The 15,940-nt window shown below is 35.7% G+C and overlaps 1 protein-coding gene across 12 annotated transcripts in view; it reads right to left on the minus strand.

The window, feature by feature from the left end:
* SPOCK3 (SPARC/osteonectin, cwcv and kazal like domains proteoglycan 3) overlaps positions 1–15,940 on the minus strand; it is a 585,918-nt gene that overhangs the window by 103,451 nt on the left and 466,527 nt on the right. For 8 of the 12 annotated variants that reach the window (XM_046940442.1, XM_046940441.1, XM_046940440.1 and 5 more), the window contains 2 exons: positions 2,831–2,839; positions 2,686–2,731 (listed from right to left, as the gene is read on the minus strand). The exons of 1 other annotated variant lie outside the window; for it this stretch is intronic. In XM_046940442.1, coding sequence (XP_046796398.1) covers positions 2,686–2,731; positions 2,831–2,839 — 55 coding nt within the window. The remainder of the gene's footprint in view (positions 1–2,685; positions 2,732–2,830; positions 2,840–15,940) is intronic. 3 more of the 12 variants (XM_046940443.1, XM_040699182.2, XM_040699181.2) reach the window with 1 other exon arrangement.

Genomic DNA, 15,940 nt, shown 5'->3' on the forward strand with positions numbered 1-15,940 from the left:
ATTGCTAAATTCAGGCTAAGTGTTTCCTGCTGAGGTTAATTCACTGACAAAGACTGTAGGGGAACTATTATATTATTAAAACTGAAAAGGTCTGTGCTGGCAGGTAAAAATACCTGATAATCTTTATGCAAAAGGTTGAAAAATTAAGACAAAACTGCTTATATATCAGAATTTTGGCATATCTATTATTATTAAAAAGTCACTAGCTAGCATTGCTTGCTATTCAGTTGGAAATCAGGCAGTAAAACGTGGATAAAAGAACAACTCAGCAGTTGCATTTTGCTCTTCATAGACTTGTTAACTGAAAATTAACATTGAAAATAGAAATCTGAAACCTGTAGGCATGCTTTTGAAATATCCACTACCCAACATACAATGCATCTTGCTAACCAAGTATAGAAAATAACCTTCACATGTTTTCTTAGTTTAGTATAAATTCAGGAAAGTATTCTACAAATGTTAGCATCAGGATTCCCAAAGAACTCAGAGTAACATAACAAGCCTGAGCATGTAGAAACTTCGATTTTCATTATCTTCAGCAAAACCAACAGCCAGTTGAAAAAAAAAAAAATAACAGTAGGTATGTGATAACTAAACAAATCACTAGCAAAAATTACAGTGCATTCTACTCAGTGTCTTCTGATCAAAGACACTGCTACTATTAAATCATTAATCAAAGTATTATTTATTACTGTTCTTACGCAAAAAGCAAATTCATGCACCACAACTCCTTATCAAAAGCCGAAGAAGAAAAAAGCCCAAAGGTACTTTCTAGTGAGGTGATAAGCCTGCTTCTGAGATAGAGGTCCTTCAGTGAAAAGAAGTCATTGATTAAGAGCAAGCAAATCTTTCTTTGAGGAGTTGGAGGACCAGAATCAAGAACTTTCCTAATGCATTAGCATACAACGAAGAGAGAAGTATAGTTTGTGAAATCAGCAGCTTCCAAACCTGTGAGTCTGCCATAGATCTGAACTAACACTTACAAATTTCCACCAATCCAGACAAAAGTCACCATAATTCACTATAGAGCAGTGATAAATAATGCAAACCTGTTCTCCCTTCCTCTCTTACCTCCCCCACACAGACTGGCAAAAGCCTGCTATATAAACCTGAATTAAAGTGACAAATTCAAAGTGATAAACCTGGTGGAAAGTTCTACTCTAAGAGACAGAATCATAATTTACCAAACAAGTAAAAAAAAAAATTGAAATATGACAACAAAAGATCAGAACTATTCAATAACTCAAACAATATATTTTCAGGGTTTTATTTTCCCACACCATATTGGCATTAGTGAAGACAATCAGAAGAGTATTGCCACTCCAAGTAGAATCTGACAAGCAAAGTTTATCTAGTAATAACATCCTCTCTTACTCTGATACAGTCAAAATTTAACTTCCTTTTTTAAGTGACCTTGTAGAAAGCAAGCTTTGGGCTTCATTTCCTTACTAAGGTAATTAGCTACTAGGCAATGCTACAATCACTCGTACTACAATTTGATTAAACATGGATGAAGAGTACTTACAAAATGCTACTATGCAGTTTCTTTACAATATCTGCTATTATATATCATGTTACCTTACATAACTGTAGTTCTTCTCATTTTAGATAGCCATCCACATTTTTCAGTTGTTTCAATTTTACTGTTAGCTTCTTGATTCTAATTCTCATTATAAAATGAGAGGGCAAGGGACACAGAACAGGCTATGAAAACCCAGGTAATGAGTAAGTGGCTGAGAGGCTGATACCACCACAGGAACTTAGGGTTTTTTGATCACAGGGCAATTTACTTGGCACCTGGTCTAATGGCTGCAGACAGGCATCACCTGTCTCTAAGAGGGAAATGGATCCTAGCTCAAGAGCTAGCAGAGCTCATTGAGAAGGCTTTAAACAAGATAGGAAGGGGGAAAGGGATACAGTGAGGCTCACTAGGGTAGAGAGAGTAGTCCAGGGCTTTATACTAGATCTGACAGGGGAAGAGAGTCAAGTGAGACAGAGAAAGGCTTGGGGTTGCTGTTGTACCAGGAGATTATAGGGAAAAACCTTTGAACTATCCTGTAGGATGTTACAGGGACTCCTCAGAGGAAGTAATGTTGCCAACCCCCCATCTGAAATCTTTTCATGTCCCTCTAGGAAGCACCGGGGGAAAACCTCAGATTCCTCCCAGGGGTTTGAGGGAGGGCCCCTCTAGAAAGGTGGCATGTCAGAAAGCCCAGTCGGAGTAATCTCAACTACATATACAGACTGGGAGAAGAATTCCTTGAGAGTAGCCCTGCAGAGAAGGACCTGGGGGTCCTGGTGGATGAAAAACTGAACATGAGCCAGCAGGGTGCTCTTGCAGCTCTGAAGGCCAATGGTATCCTGGGTTCTATCAGAAGAGGTGTGGCTGGCCTTAAGTATATGTGTAAGGCAAAACAAGACCTAAATCCCATTAACTTGTTTAGATAAGAGAAACTTTAAGCTACTCTGCTACTGCCCTCTTTCTGTCTCTAATAAATAAAAGCTTGCAAAAGTCACAGAGGTAAAACAATTAGGCTACAAATCAACTCCTGGTCCCTTTTTATAACAATCATTTGAAGAGCGAGAAAATAACAAACTCATAGTTTCAGAGTTATTCTAAAATAGGAACACATTTATAAATATTTTAATCTTAAACCATACAAAAAAATAGTAGTAGAATCTTACCTTGATCAAATGGTTTACCCGGACTCCATGTGCGAAAATAATCATCCTGGAGAAGGAGAAACAACCTACATTTAGTAAAACATAACAAATCAATGTGTACATCCAAAAGTAATTGGATCATAAAAGACAAAAGATATATACCAACCTCTACTTCCTAGAAAAGGCAAGCAGTGAAAAACAAACAAGAAAAAGATTACAGTCATCATAATGGGACAAATCACACATACAGAATGAAACAGTGTTTTTCAGAGGTCATTTGCACTCATCAAGTAAAAAGGCTACACAAACAATATTACTTGCTAACACTGAAAATAAAGTTATTTCTCAAAGTACTTAGATAGGCTATGTTTCTAGTTCTGCTTTTAAAATATTACAGTAGCTTTTCTGTACTCTGAGATACTGAAGAACTTAATTACATCTTCCATTACTAATTTTTCAAACCCAAAGCTCCAACATCACTATTTATTAAAAATAATGAAATTCTAAAGAATCATAAATGAATTTTAGAAAGATATTGTTTTGTAGTTTTCAACTGTAAAATCTGCCATTAAATAATTCCAATTAGCTCAATTTTCTATGCTAATTACGTGAGACTGTACTCAATTTATGAATAAATCTGAGTTCAAAAACTACAACGACCACTTAGTGTTTTATCGTATCCAGCAGTTCTATCCAACCGGCTGAAAGATCACCAAGAAACTTCAATTTACAAAAAATTGAACTACTGAGAAAATGTGAGCCTCATGCAGTTGTCGAAGCCACATAATCACAACTACAAGAATAATCAGACATCAAGCACATTTACAAGAACAAAACATTCTTTGGTCTCTAGTAGGACAATAATTTTACTTCAAAGTGGGAAAAAAAAGTGGTTGCATCCTAAACTGTCTTTCACTGATAATGTTTTATTAGTAAAAACTGTTTTTATGGGAATGTTTCCTTTGAAGCACAAAGAGATAAATGAGCAGAATCTGGAAGTACAGAGTAGAATCAAAGTTATGAATGCATACTTCTGCATTCTTTTACTCAACACTACATAGATTAACAATGATAACTACCTTTTTAACTACTATGTAAACAAATACATACTGCAAATAAAATGAGTTTAAAACACTGGAAGAAATAAGTAGAAATCACAATTATGACAGTGTTTTCCAATTATATTCCTTCTAATAGTAAATGTTGATGTTATTCCTACGGAGGTAGTCTGAACAGCTTTGAGGCTGTAATGCTCGTCCATGAATCACAGTATATTGGTAAAACTTTCAATTCTTGCAAAAAAAGCATGATATGTGAATATCTTTACTGGCTACTGTTTAATTTCTTTTTCACTTAACTGAAAATACATACATTACATTTAGTTGCATTGTATAGCAATATCAGGTATGAACAGAAAATCCTCAATTTTCTGTTACCTTCTTTCTGTGTTTTTTCCAAAGCATCTAATAATGATTTTCACTTTATCTTTTACTCTCTGGAGCTCACATTTTTCTCAAAATGGCCATACACAGTCCCCTCTTTGTTGCATCAAATATATTGGGATTTCCTATGAAGAAAAGGTTTTCTTTCTACAATTGTTGTGTTATATACACTATAGCCGAATACTAGAGTAATAAAAAGAGATACATTTTTATTTTGCGTATCTTAAAGAAAGAAGTTATAACGGAAGTGCTATTAAAACAGTAAAATACATCATTTTTATCATTTCTTTCTCCATAAACTTTGTCTGGACTAAAGAGTGTTATTGTAAGATTTATTCAGAAAGAGCTGGAATCTCTGTCAGTTTCTGCTAAAGCAGTAACGTTTGCCCAAAATTAACCTACTCGGATATCACTTACAATTAGAATGCTGAAAAGTTAGCATAAGTAGAACATAAGACTAGAAGAACAGGTTTCACTTGTGATCTGGAACACTATCATATCATTTTACTAGTCTTTTTAGTAGCCTTCATTTTGTATTGGAAAAGACAATAAAACAACTCTTGTTAACCTTCTCCATACCACAGGCAAATTCACAAATCCCAAATATAATCTCAGACAGATATTTCTAGAACTAAGAGCCCTAGCTGACATATTTCTGTTTACAAAAGCATTCTATACCGTTCCTGTTATTCCACTTTTCCTACTTTTTTTCCCCAACTTTATCCATTACTCCTCCTGCTACAGAATTTTCAGCAACAATAAAATAAAAAATGTGAAGAGTAGTGATGAAAATTTGAGAAATCCAATATGTGTATCCAACCACTTCTTTATTATACAAGTGAATTATACATGTCATTTAAGCACTTTGCTCTGTATCGACAGAATTCAAGCCCGCAAGAAATGGCTTCTATTTGAAAATTTGAAGTCTTTTTTAATACATTGAATTAAATGTCAACACAAACCTATTTCAATATATTACACAAAAATATCACATACGTCTACTGATTTTCCTCAACAGTTAAATTTTCACATCACCCATTACTTAAACAAAGTCCACTACTGACTACTATAAAACAAAACCTTCACATGCCTCTATAAATAGGGACAAAAGTCAACTGAATCTCATTCTTGAGTAAGGCACTTGGTTCAATAAATTGCACTGTGATGCTTTTACAAATATTCCTAAAGCTACTTAACCCACTAAAAAAGTGGTTTCCTGTTACATTCAGACCTTTCCTGACCTTCAGTAAATAAAATGTTGACTATTAAAATGTTCAATATCCTCTTTAGGATATCATCAAAGGAGTAATATGAATTTACAAAGCCTCATTTTTTCATTATTTTAATATAAGAATAGGATTAGAAACTGGATGAACAAATATACAGTTGATAGTGAAGGGTAAATAGTGTTACAGTATCTAGCCAATCCTTAAACCTTGAATAAATGAGAAAAGAAACCTCTCAGAAAAGAATCTAACTTATTATTTTCTTCAGGGACTTTCTTAGGTTTGTCCTGGACACATTCAAGGGCCTGAAGGTACTGAAGCGATATAGAATAAAGTCACAGATTTGTTAAAATGACCATAATGCTTTTTCAACATTACCTACATAAAGATATCCAGGTATTTTAAATAGAAAATTCATCCTTACTGCTCTTCTGTAAACTATATGAAATTCATTGAAGTCTCTATCTAAAGCATACACATTGCAGTAATATTAGCTATGTATCATGGGGCTAATAGCCATGTCTAAAAATTATGCACTTTTAAGAGTTATGCTAAGTCAGAGTCATAATGATAAAGCATAATGGTTTATGCTACAACATTTAAAGAAAAAAATATGCATTACTTGGATTTATCCCAGGTATTTATACAAACTGGGAGAAGAAGCCCTTGAGAGCAGGCCTGCGGAGAAGGACTTGGGGGTCCTGGTGAATGAGAAGCTGGACATGGGCCAACAGTGTGTGCTTGCAGTCTGGAAGGCCAACTATATCCTGGGCTGCATTAAAAAAGGGGTGGCCAGCAGGGAGAGGGAGGTGATTGTCCCCCTCTACTCAGCTCTTGTGAGGCCCCATCTGGCATACTGTGTCCAGGCTTGGGGCTTGTTTAACTTGGAGAAGAGAAGGCTCTGGGGAGACCTCTTTGTGGCCTTCCCATATTTGAACGGAACGTACAAACGTTTACGAGGATGGACAATGATAGGACAAGGGGGAATGGTTTTAAACTGAGACAGGGGAGATTTAGGTTAGATATTAGGAGGAAGTTTTTCACCCAGAGGGTGGTGACTCACTGGAACAGGTTGCCCAGAGAGGCTGTGGATGCCCCATCCCTGGAGGCATTCAAGGCCAGGCTGGATGTGGCTCTGAGCAGCCTGGTCTGGTGGTTGGCGACCCTGCCCACAGCAGAGGGGTTGAAACTAGGTGATCGTTGTGGTCCTTTTCAACCCAGGCCATTCTATGATTCTATGACTTAACGAAAAAAGAGTTTTTAAGATTTTTACAGGGATAGAAAGCTGACTATTGCCAGATGTGACACTTTTTCTGTAGCTTATGTCTCCCATGAGAAACACTGTTAGTTTACCTAAAAGAAGCAGCTCAGTGCACAAAACACCTCAGACAGAGATAAAGGCAGTGGCAATTCATATCCAGTATTTATACTTTGGAAACAGGTAATCTTAAAGTTCAGTCCCATGCATGAAACAATCAGCATGAGAGAACTATTTCCAAAACAATGATCAACCACAACTCTGCTCCTCTGGAATGAACTCTAAATGCCATTAGGTGAGACTGAGTCTTGCTGTAAATTCCTTTCCTTTTTTTTTGTTTTTTTTTTTTTTTGGCACATAGCCTCTAGTAGAGCACTGGAATGACAAGTGAAAGGATGTTAGTTTGTTGTTCAGTGCCAGCCTCCAGGGAGGCTGCTGTCAGCTTCCTTTGCTGCTCCAGGCTTGAGGGCCATGCCACCCGCAAGGCCTGTATTCATGGGGCTGGCACAACACAATTAGAATCAGAAACTGCTTCTAGCAACTCTGGCACCAACTTCCCTGGGCTCAATGTGCATCCCGCTCCCTTTTCTTTGCCTCACACTTCTAGTACTGTTGATGAGGCTGGGCTAAGAGCCACCACTTTTCAGCCCACTCTGTTTCACAGATCTCATTCAGAAAGATTTCTGTGGAGGCTGTCTATTTGCTACTATCAGCATTAATAACAGCAGGTTTCAACAGCACAGCTTTGTAATCATTTGCCAGGAAATACCAAATGCTCAATAAAGCTTATATTCACAAATACAGAGAGAATACTGGAAAACTTTTTGAAGAGGAATGAATTAATACTAAAGCTGAACCCGCTAGATTCCTATAAAAATTATAAGACATTATTTCTTTAAAAGCGCATATCCTATAAATTACTATACATAAAAATTAAATAAATAAGAAGCATCTTCTCCATATAAACAAATCACAGAGAGCTCGTATCACTTCTTTTAGGGTGAAAACAATGGACCCAACTGTTCTGCAGGAAATGGCCAACATTACTGTGAGGCTATCATCTATGGTGAACCATATCAGGGTGTTCTCAAGAAAACTGAAAAAAATCTAGCTTATTAAAAAATGAAACGTAAGAAGGTAGATCCAGGGGAGCTACAAGCCAAACAGTCTCACCTCAGTCCCTGTAAAGATCAATGAAAAACATTTGCTTTTAATGCATTTCCAGGCACTTGACTTTCAAGATGAAATACTCAGTGTAGACCTACCTACCTGTATATATATATTTTGTCGTTGTACCTCAAGGTTATTCATAATATATGCAAACCATTCTGATTCAAAACGGGGACTCTCTCTCAAGAGTTATGATTTTTACTTATCAGTAAAACCATCAAGTTCAAAGCCTCTTTATGCCCTCTTGCCCCTATTGGTTCTTTTCCAATTATGCTATGTAAAGACACCGTCAATAATACAAAAGCTTTAAAATATCATGAATCAGCAAGCTTCATGAATATATGATGCTGACTTACATACAAATCAAAAGGTGTAGAAAAAGCAGTCATAACTGACTATGAAAAACAATATGAACATTTAACACACATTGTCTTCAACAGCCATTATATGGCATTGTTTGTACACAAGCAAACTAATAATACAGAAATGATGTATTTTCTGATGGAGGCTATTAACATGCTTCACTGATTCTATTGGCAATAGGTTTATAAGATGCATAAGAACAGAATTCTATGTTAGATAAAAGATTAAGAAGGTATTTTTTAATAAACAGAAAAGAAAAAAAGAAAAAAAGAAATGACGGCAAGTACACTGGGAATTTTAGGGAGATAAACTCATTTCACTAGATTATCAGATACATAATAATAAATTTTGATCACTGACATACTGCAACAAGATTTTGATGGTTGAAATACCATTATAATCCTTAAATTATCTAATTCCAGTTATTGAAAAATGTTACCATAGGTATTCTAAAGGCACTGACTTTGATATATCTTATTTAAGAGACAAATACCTTCTCCAAGTCTTTAGGAAAATCATTTTATCTTTCAATATGTAGCTGTAAAAAATCACCCCATCACTCTAATAGAAAATGAGATATCTGAGCACCTCATTATCATTTTTAACTTCTGACACTATACTCAGTCAGGTCCCAGAGATTCTACTGAGGGTAAAAAAGAAACAACAAGTTTGCATTTACTGAAAGTTTGTATCATGCTGTATTTCTTTACATAACTCACCCATCAAAAGGTAGTGCTTCCCCCATCCTGTTAGGCACCTGTGAAATGTGAGGTAAAAGTACAAAGCCCTGTCTGCAGGCCACTGCATATCCTGAGATGCTAGGGCTGAGGTCACATCCTTATCTGCCAAAATAAGTACATTCCACTTCTGCATCCCCAAAGTTGACCTATAGATGCAAAAGGTAACTGAATAGTAGTATTAGCTTCTGCATATAAGTAACATACTTAAGAGTTGATGGTAAACAGAATCCAAGTGTTACAAGAAATAAGGTTCCATATTTAAGGACAAACTAAGAAGTATCATTATCTTTTCTATTTTTGCTTCTCTCTTTAATAGAGCTTAGAATTCACAATACAAAGAAGGTTTTGTTCATTAATGTATTTGTTTCTCTCTTCCTGGAACCATTTTCCTCATTTATTTTTGTGCATTATCTTCTTGTTACTGAAGAAACAAATTTATTTTTAAATTAAATACGAGAAACTGCTCCTCACAGGCATAGCTGTACATGTAAAACAAGGAATTCAGGAGGATCAGATAATGGAGTTCTCGAATACCATGGAAAGACATTTTGCACCATTAGCACCTTTGAGCTAATATTCCCACCAATAGTCCCATGACCTAGAACCTCTGAATGCCACAGTTTCAAATTGTCATTAAGTAAAGCAAGAAACATTTCAATATGAAGGAACAATCCTCAAAGAAGCCATCGTATCCTCACCATTATTTTTATCTTTCTTCTTATTTAGGCAGCATCTACATAAGGAAATCAGTAAGACAGATATGTCATACTACCCAAATGGCTGAGAACTTCCAAAGGGAACAACAGATCTGATACCATCGCATGAATCTAATTCTGAGTAACAGATATGTGCTGCTTTACAGTTGAGCAGAATATAAACATTCCTTTCACTGTCTGCAAATGCTGCTTTTCTTAGACAGAGACGCTAACTTAACAGTTGCGATTGAAAATGTAAGAGGAAGCCCACGATAACTAGTTTCACTTGGAATGTCATTGCTATCCTTGCCCACTACAGGAAGAGTGTATTTACATATAATGCAGCAGTTTGTCGCTCATTTGTTACAAAGCCTGTTATTGAGCTCTGGGGAAATTACAAAGCCAGTAATAAAGTGTACAAAATACTTTACACGTCTGAATGAATGACCTGAAGTAGGTAACTGTGTTTTGCCTTTGGTCAGTCTTTCATAAAACCACAGGTAGATATTCAAATTTTCCTAACTCCTAGCCACAGCACAAACATAATAGGCCATCATATTGGAAATATTATTCATTCATGTGAAATTATAAAATAGCTTAAATACAGAATACTACTAATAGATAGAATCATTCAAAATTTCACCGTAAGACTGAGGGAAGATATTTGGAATGACAGTCTAAACTATCAGCACGCATGGCGTTTCTCAACATACATAGTTATTTAGCTACAAAATCTGTAACTGGAAAAACATCCTCCCATCACAGGACATGCTGGTAAGGGCTTAAGCTAACGGTATATTTTCTGTGAATCCCTTCTACAGCCATTTCACATCTTACTAAAGTCTTTTGCTCCACCAATTTGGCACAAACCCAGAATAACAGATACTGCATGACATAACAGAATGGTAAGTGTACTCTTCTTTCTTCAACTCAGAATTGTTAACATGTATATACATCCACATACATAAAATATTGAGAGAGTTGTATGTTAAACATAAGCATTTAATTATTTAACAGTGAAGCATATGTATACTGCTGAAACCAGAAATAACAATGCTGAGCTTTATTGGTACTTGCTTTTTCAAAACATGCTATTTAATATTTTCTCATTCCTATTTTATTCACAGATCAGTATTACTAAAATATTTACCTCTGCTATTTTGCTGTTTTTAGAAATAATCTCTAACTGTATCTGCATGAACACTAAGTGCATAAAATTTTGCTGGTGCATTTTAGAAGTAATATCTTAATTTCCAGTACAACTACTACAATGACAACAGGACACTGATTTGGCAACAGGGCAAGAACAACTGTATGACTATCTCCGTTCTATAGCTTTAACTAAAACTTCAGTTTGTAATTCACGTTTAGATAGAATAGGAACACTGAAGTGGAGCATTTTTAGGTTGAACTGCTTTAGCTACAACATCAAGCATGCTGCTACTCCAAAGTCTTAAAAAACATTAACAAAAATTCAAAATCTTCCTCAAAACTGTTTTGGCAGTACCTGTTCATAGGGAAGATCATATATTCCTTGACAGAACCTAATCTGTGGTTCCTTGTAGGTTTACCTATGGATTGAATTACCTGAAATATAACATTTCCAATGATAAGAACCTGTGTTATTTCATCTCATTCTGTGAATAAGATGCAGTATTATCCAATAGAACTAAGAAAGAAATATCAGTTAAACAAACTGAACACGCTGATACAATAAACAACCACTGAAAGAATGAAAAAGACCATTTGACCAGCTTTAATTGATTAACAGATCCCACATTGAAAGGAAATCAAAAGAGCAAGCCAGTTTTGCAAGAACTGAATGACTCCAATTGCTTGTCAACTGAATCCCGTCAGCAACTCACGGGGTTGATAACTACAGTCCAGAGAAACAGGTTCAAAGAGGAGTATTTAAAAGATGGACTGAAATGGTTTAGCACTTAGAAATTTAAATTTATTTTTCTCCTGCAGCACTAAAATCAAGACAAGATGTCATTACGTTCGGTATTACTCAAACATCCGAACACTCTTCCTAATCAAAACATTTAGACTGAAGACAACATAGAATGTGCAAGCATAATGAAAAGCACAAGAAACTGTAAAGACATGGCTTGCATTAAAGCAAAATAAACAGATGAATGCCTCTGTTGTACATGTCTGAAAGTACTGCTCTGAAGACTTTTGGAATTTTTTGGCTGCCTAAGCTTGTATGAGGAACACCAGAAGTCCAAAGAAAATACTCAGCAGTTGAACTAAGAAATTACCCCCCAAAAAGTAATAACGACACTTGGCAGTAATTGAACTCTTATTTAAAAGAGTTTTGCAGGAAGTAAAGTCTCAGCTTTGCTGTTTTAACCTCAAAAACATCAGCCAAGTAGATCTTATCTGTTTGTACTTACAGGAAAAGGCTAGTTCTTTTTAAGGTTCATCCCTCATCAGTGTGTGGGACAGAAATGACTAGAAATGAGAAACTCTTATCTTAGGTGGTTAGGGGAAATTACAAGTTAAGTTAACACATCTTGTACTACTCTTAGTATGAAGTTAAAGAATTGAGATATACACATTTATTTTCCCAAATCAGAACCACTCGTATAAAGCACATTCATTTCAGTAGCATGAGACTAAGTTTTGAATGGTTGATGAATAACTGTTTTCTTGTGGGCTGAAAAGAGATTTTTCTTGCAGTAGCAGAATGGCATTACCAGAAAAAGGCCAGAACAAGAGTGCATCCCTTGCAGTGAGTCATAAAATAATGTTTAACATGGTGAGCAACAACCATACGCACTAAGTGACAGCTACTTTCCCAAGATGACACAGAAAATGAAGAGTACCCTAAACAGGTTGAAAAATGGGCTAAAGGCTTTATCAGTCAATAACTGCAGTCAGCATTAAGATCTCCCTCCACCCATTTGTATTATTAAGTCCACTGGCTCAAACCCTGAGATCTTTTGAGCTCTCAGTGAGAAAGACAGGTTGCCTCCAAGGTACACAATGCTGTAACAAAGTTAGGAACTGACCCTGACACCTGGAATACAAGCATAAAGCTCCTGGATTAATATTTGTTTGCTTTTCCTGCAAAGTAGTAAACACAATCAGGCAGCATAAGAAGGAAAAAAATCCTACTATTTTCCTTCCTTCTCTCTGCAAATAATCTCCTACAGTCCTCTGAAAACCAGCTCAATGGACTGCCTTTCCAGTATTTGAAGCAGTCAGAGCTCTGAGTAGAAACTAGAGTCAGCTCTACATCTTCTACATTCTGTATCACAGATGACTTAGAGACTACGGCAGTACAGTGTTCCACACCAAAGGGAACTGATTATCACTATTTAGATAAATCTGAAAAATTAAGTAATCTTATATACTTATGACAAAGTAAAACTGCATCATGTAAGCAACTCAATAGTGAGATTGCAATCACTTTTAAGTCCATAAAAACTGAAACAATTAACAAGTTCCCATTTTTTATTTGTTCCCAGTTTTATATTTGCTAAACAATTAGCAAACTCAGATATCATCATGAGATCTACATGAGTTGCATCTTATTCAGTACAGTAAGAATGATGTAACACATGGCTTAAGAAAACTGAATTTGAGCAGTATACATTCTACAGCACTATTCTAACCTTGCACGTCACCACCACAATTGGGTTCCATTGTTTGGGTTGGTAAGTTTGGAAATAACCTGCTTCATGGAAAAGAAGTAGTTACCCTGCAGCTGAAAAAGGAATTTCACACCTGTCTTTGTCTGTTTGTTTGTTTAAAGAAAACTCAGCCAGAATTCATTTCTTAGGAAAATATTTGCAAGCTTAACTATGTCCCCTGTGCCAAATAAGAAATGTCAGCTTTAGTTAATCTCCACAGGAAACACACTTCACAGCTACAGCCTTAAGAACATGCCAGTCTTTCAACAAATATCAGTAAGATTTGGATTTGTTCATTCAACTTATATTTAAAGGGAAAATGAAATCCAAAATTCATAATACCACTAGTTACCTGCCCTACTATAAACTTTGCCTAATCAAATTTTCTTCCCAATAAAAGTTCTGTGTTAGCTAACAAATTAATATAATATTATGATACTTTATCTCAAAAAGCTCTCTGGCTTTCCAGTTTCTCAAACACTAGTTCTAGCATGACTTGCATTTAATTGCTTTTACTCATCCCTTAAGAAACACTTGTCTTGTGTCTTTCCTTTATCCTACTTTGCAGATATTAAATAAAAAGCACTGACAACACTGTACATTCTAATTACTCTTTACCTTGACAATAACCATTCCAAAATGAAATTAAATAAAATTTAAATAGTTTCAGACAGAATGCACTGTGGTGATACCACATCTATAAACAAGACAATAAGTTTAAACTGAACCCACGTGAAACCAGAGATCAAAGGTTGATGAAAAACAAATGATATCCCAAGTCAAAGAAAATTAATTTGAAAGGAACTCCAGATGTTTTCTTCTCTAATACACCATTACAGCACTGAGCAAAATTAAGGTTGTATGGCTATCCTAATCACTTGCAATTATTTTTTTTTAATCTAGGCATGACAGACAACACTAAAAAGAAAACCTCACATGAAGTAAATATTGCCCATGATATATATATTGCACATTATATTCTAAACTTCTAAGATTTTAAATAAATATTTCATTAATTAGCTTTTTTTAGTTACTTCCTAAGAAAACCTGGATGTCGCAGTGAAACAAAGAAGTGGAAACACCCTTCACCTAACACACATCAGCAGAAACTATACAACAGCTGAGATACAGTGCCCTTATTTGATCTTTCAAATGATAGGAGCAGATTTACTAATATCAGAAAAGAGCTCAGGTCCAGCTTCCTCTTTTCTCGTATTTCCAGGTGCAGCTTACAATCTTTGTTACGTGATGTATGCAGATTCCCCTCCTGCCCTTTCATTTCCATAGCGGCTAATCTAGCCCAAATTCTAGCTGCACTTTGGAATAACCCTAAAGCAGCCTCTGCATGTCAGCCAGATATCGTTTTTGGCCCCCCCGTTCCTCTGTTTATTTATAAACATCCTATTTTAATTTTCTTTTTCCTGTTTGCTCAGTTATCTCCTTTTCATAGGCATAATACAGCTCCTACCCTTAACTTCATTCTTCATCTCTCTACTGAGTAGAGGTGATTGTACAAAAACACACTTCAGTATTGTATACTTTTAACTAATATCTTTCATCACCACATATTAATTGTCAATGCTGCTGCATATGAATAGCCTTCTTCAAGGGAAATTAATGAAGAACTTTCTCCAAAATGGCTGTCTTCCAATGTTTCTTAAGAAAATAAGAGCAAAGAGTCATTTTTGATAAGAGCAAAGACTGTGGCCTCAGTCTCATTGCTAGTAACAGCAGCTATTCAGAAAAAGAATAACTCAGCATGCAGCTCTCACTGGAAGAACATAGTCTGTCAACCCCTTAAAGTACTGACTTTCACTGATGAAGCCTGAAGAAAAAAAGAATTGAATGTGTTCAAAGGCAACTCAGCAGAGAAACCCAAATTTTAAGCACAAAATAAAGCTTGAAATATCTGTACTTCATTAGATTCGTAATGCGCAAGCATGTCACCAAGTGCTGAATTCCTTGAAGAAATTATTCTTACATGCAATTAAACTCTAGCGCCAACTAATTGACCACTTTCTTGCAGACCATTAGTGACTGCATTGTTCTGAAATAGTATATGACACCTTCACATGCAGACTGGTATGAAGTTCCTGCTTTGTATGGGAAACTCCAATCAACTTTGTCTGTTTGTACTATAAGATGCTTCACAGTGCATCCCTTATAAAACAGCAAGACAAGGAGCAAGAAAGAGCCTATTTCTAAATGGTTCCCTGAAAGCTGTAATGGATTCTCTCCAATTTCAGACATTCCGAATGTGTAACAGGACAAAGTTCTGCAGTGAGAAATCTCAGCAGACCGGGAGTGAGCAAAGAAAATCCCCTTCCCCTTGTTAGGATAATACTGATAATGGAAAAATTACTATAAACTTGAGACTGACATCCAGTCTTCTGAAAGACAAGTCTGTTGTCTAGTAACACTGCTTCAGCAGAATCTTAACACTAAATGGACACTATCACATTTTCAGAATTTACTGTACTAATCACCGAGTCTCTATTAGAAGTTACTATTCATTTTCCTTGACATTTTTATTTTTTATTTAAAAAGCACATTTTGCTTATTTCATTTTTATGACACACTGCCCCATTCCTCAGTTTGGATAATCTTATGTTTCCTTCTTTCTCGGTATTTATTTTCCGTAAAAACTAAGATCTTTTGATGGTTATCTAAAACTTGATGCCTAGGAGTCAGTTAAACACAGCACCACCATTAGCAAATTTTAATCCAATAAAATGCAATAG

The sequence above is a fragment of the Gallus gallus genome, chromosome 4 (assembly GCF_016699485.2).
Source record: "Gallus gallus isolate bGalGal1 chromosome 4, bGalGal1.mat.broiler.GRCg7b, whole genome shotgun sequence".
NCBI lineage: Eukaryota > Metazoa > Chordata > Aves > Galliformes > Phasianidae > Gallus > Gallus gallus.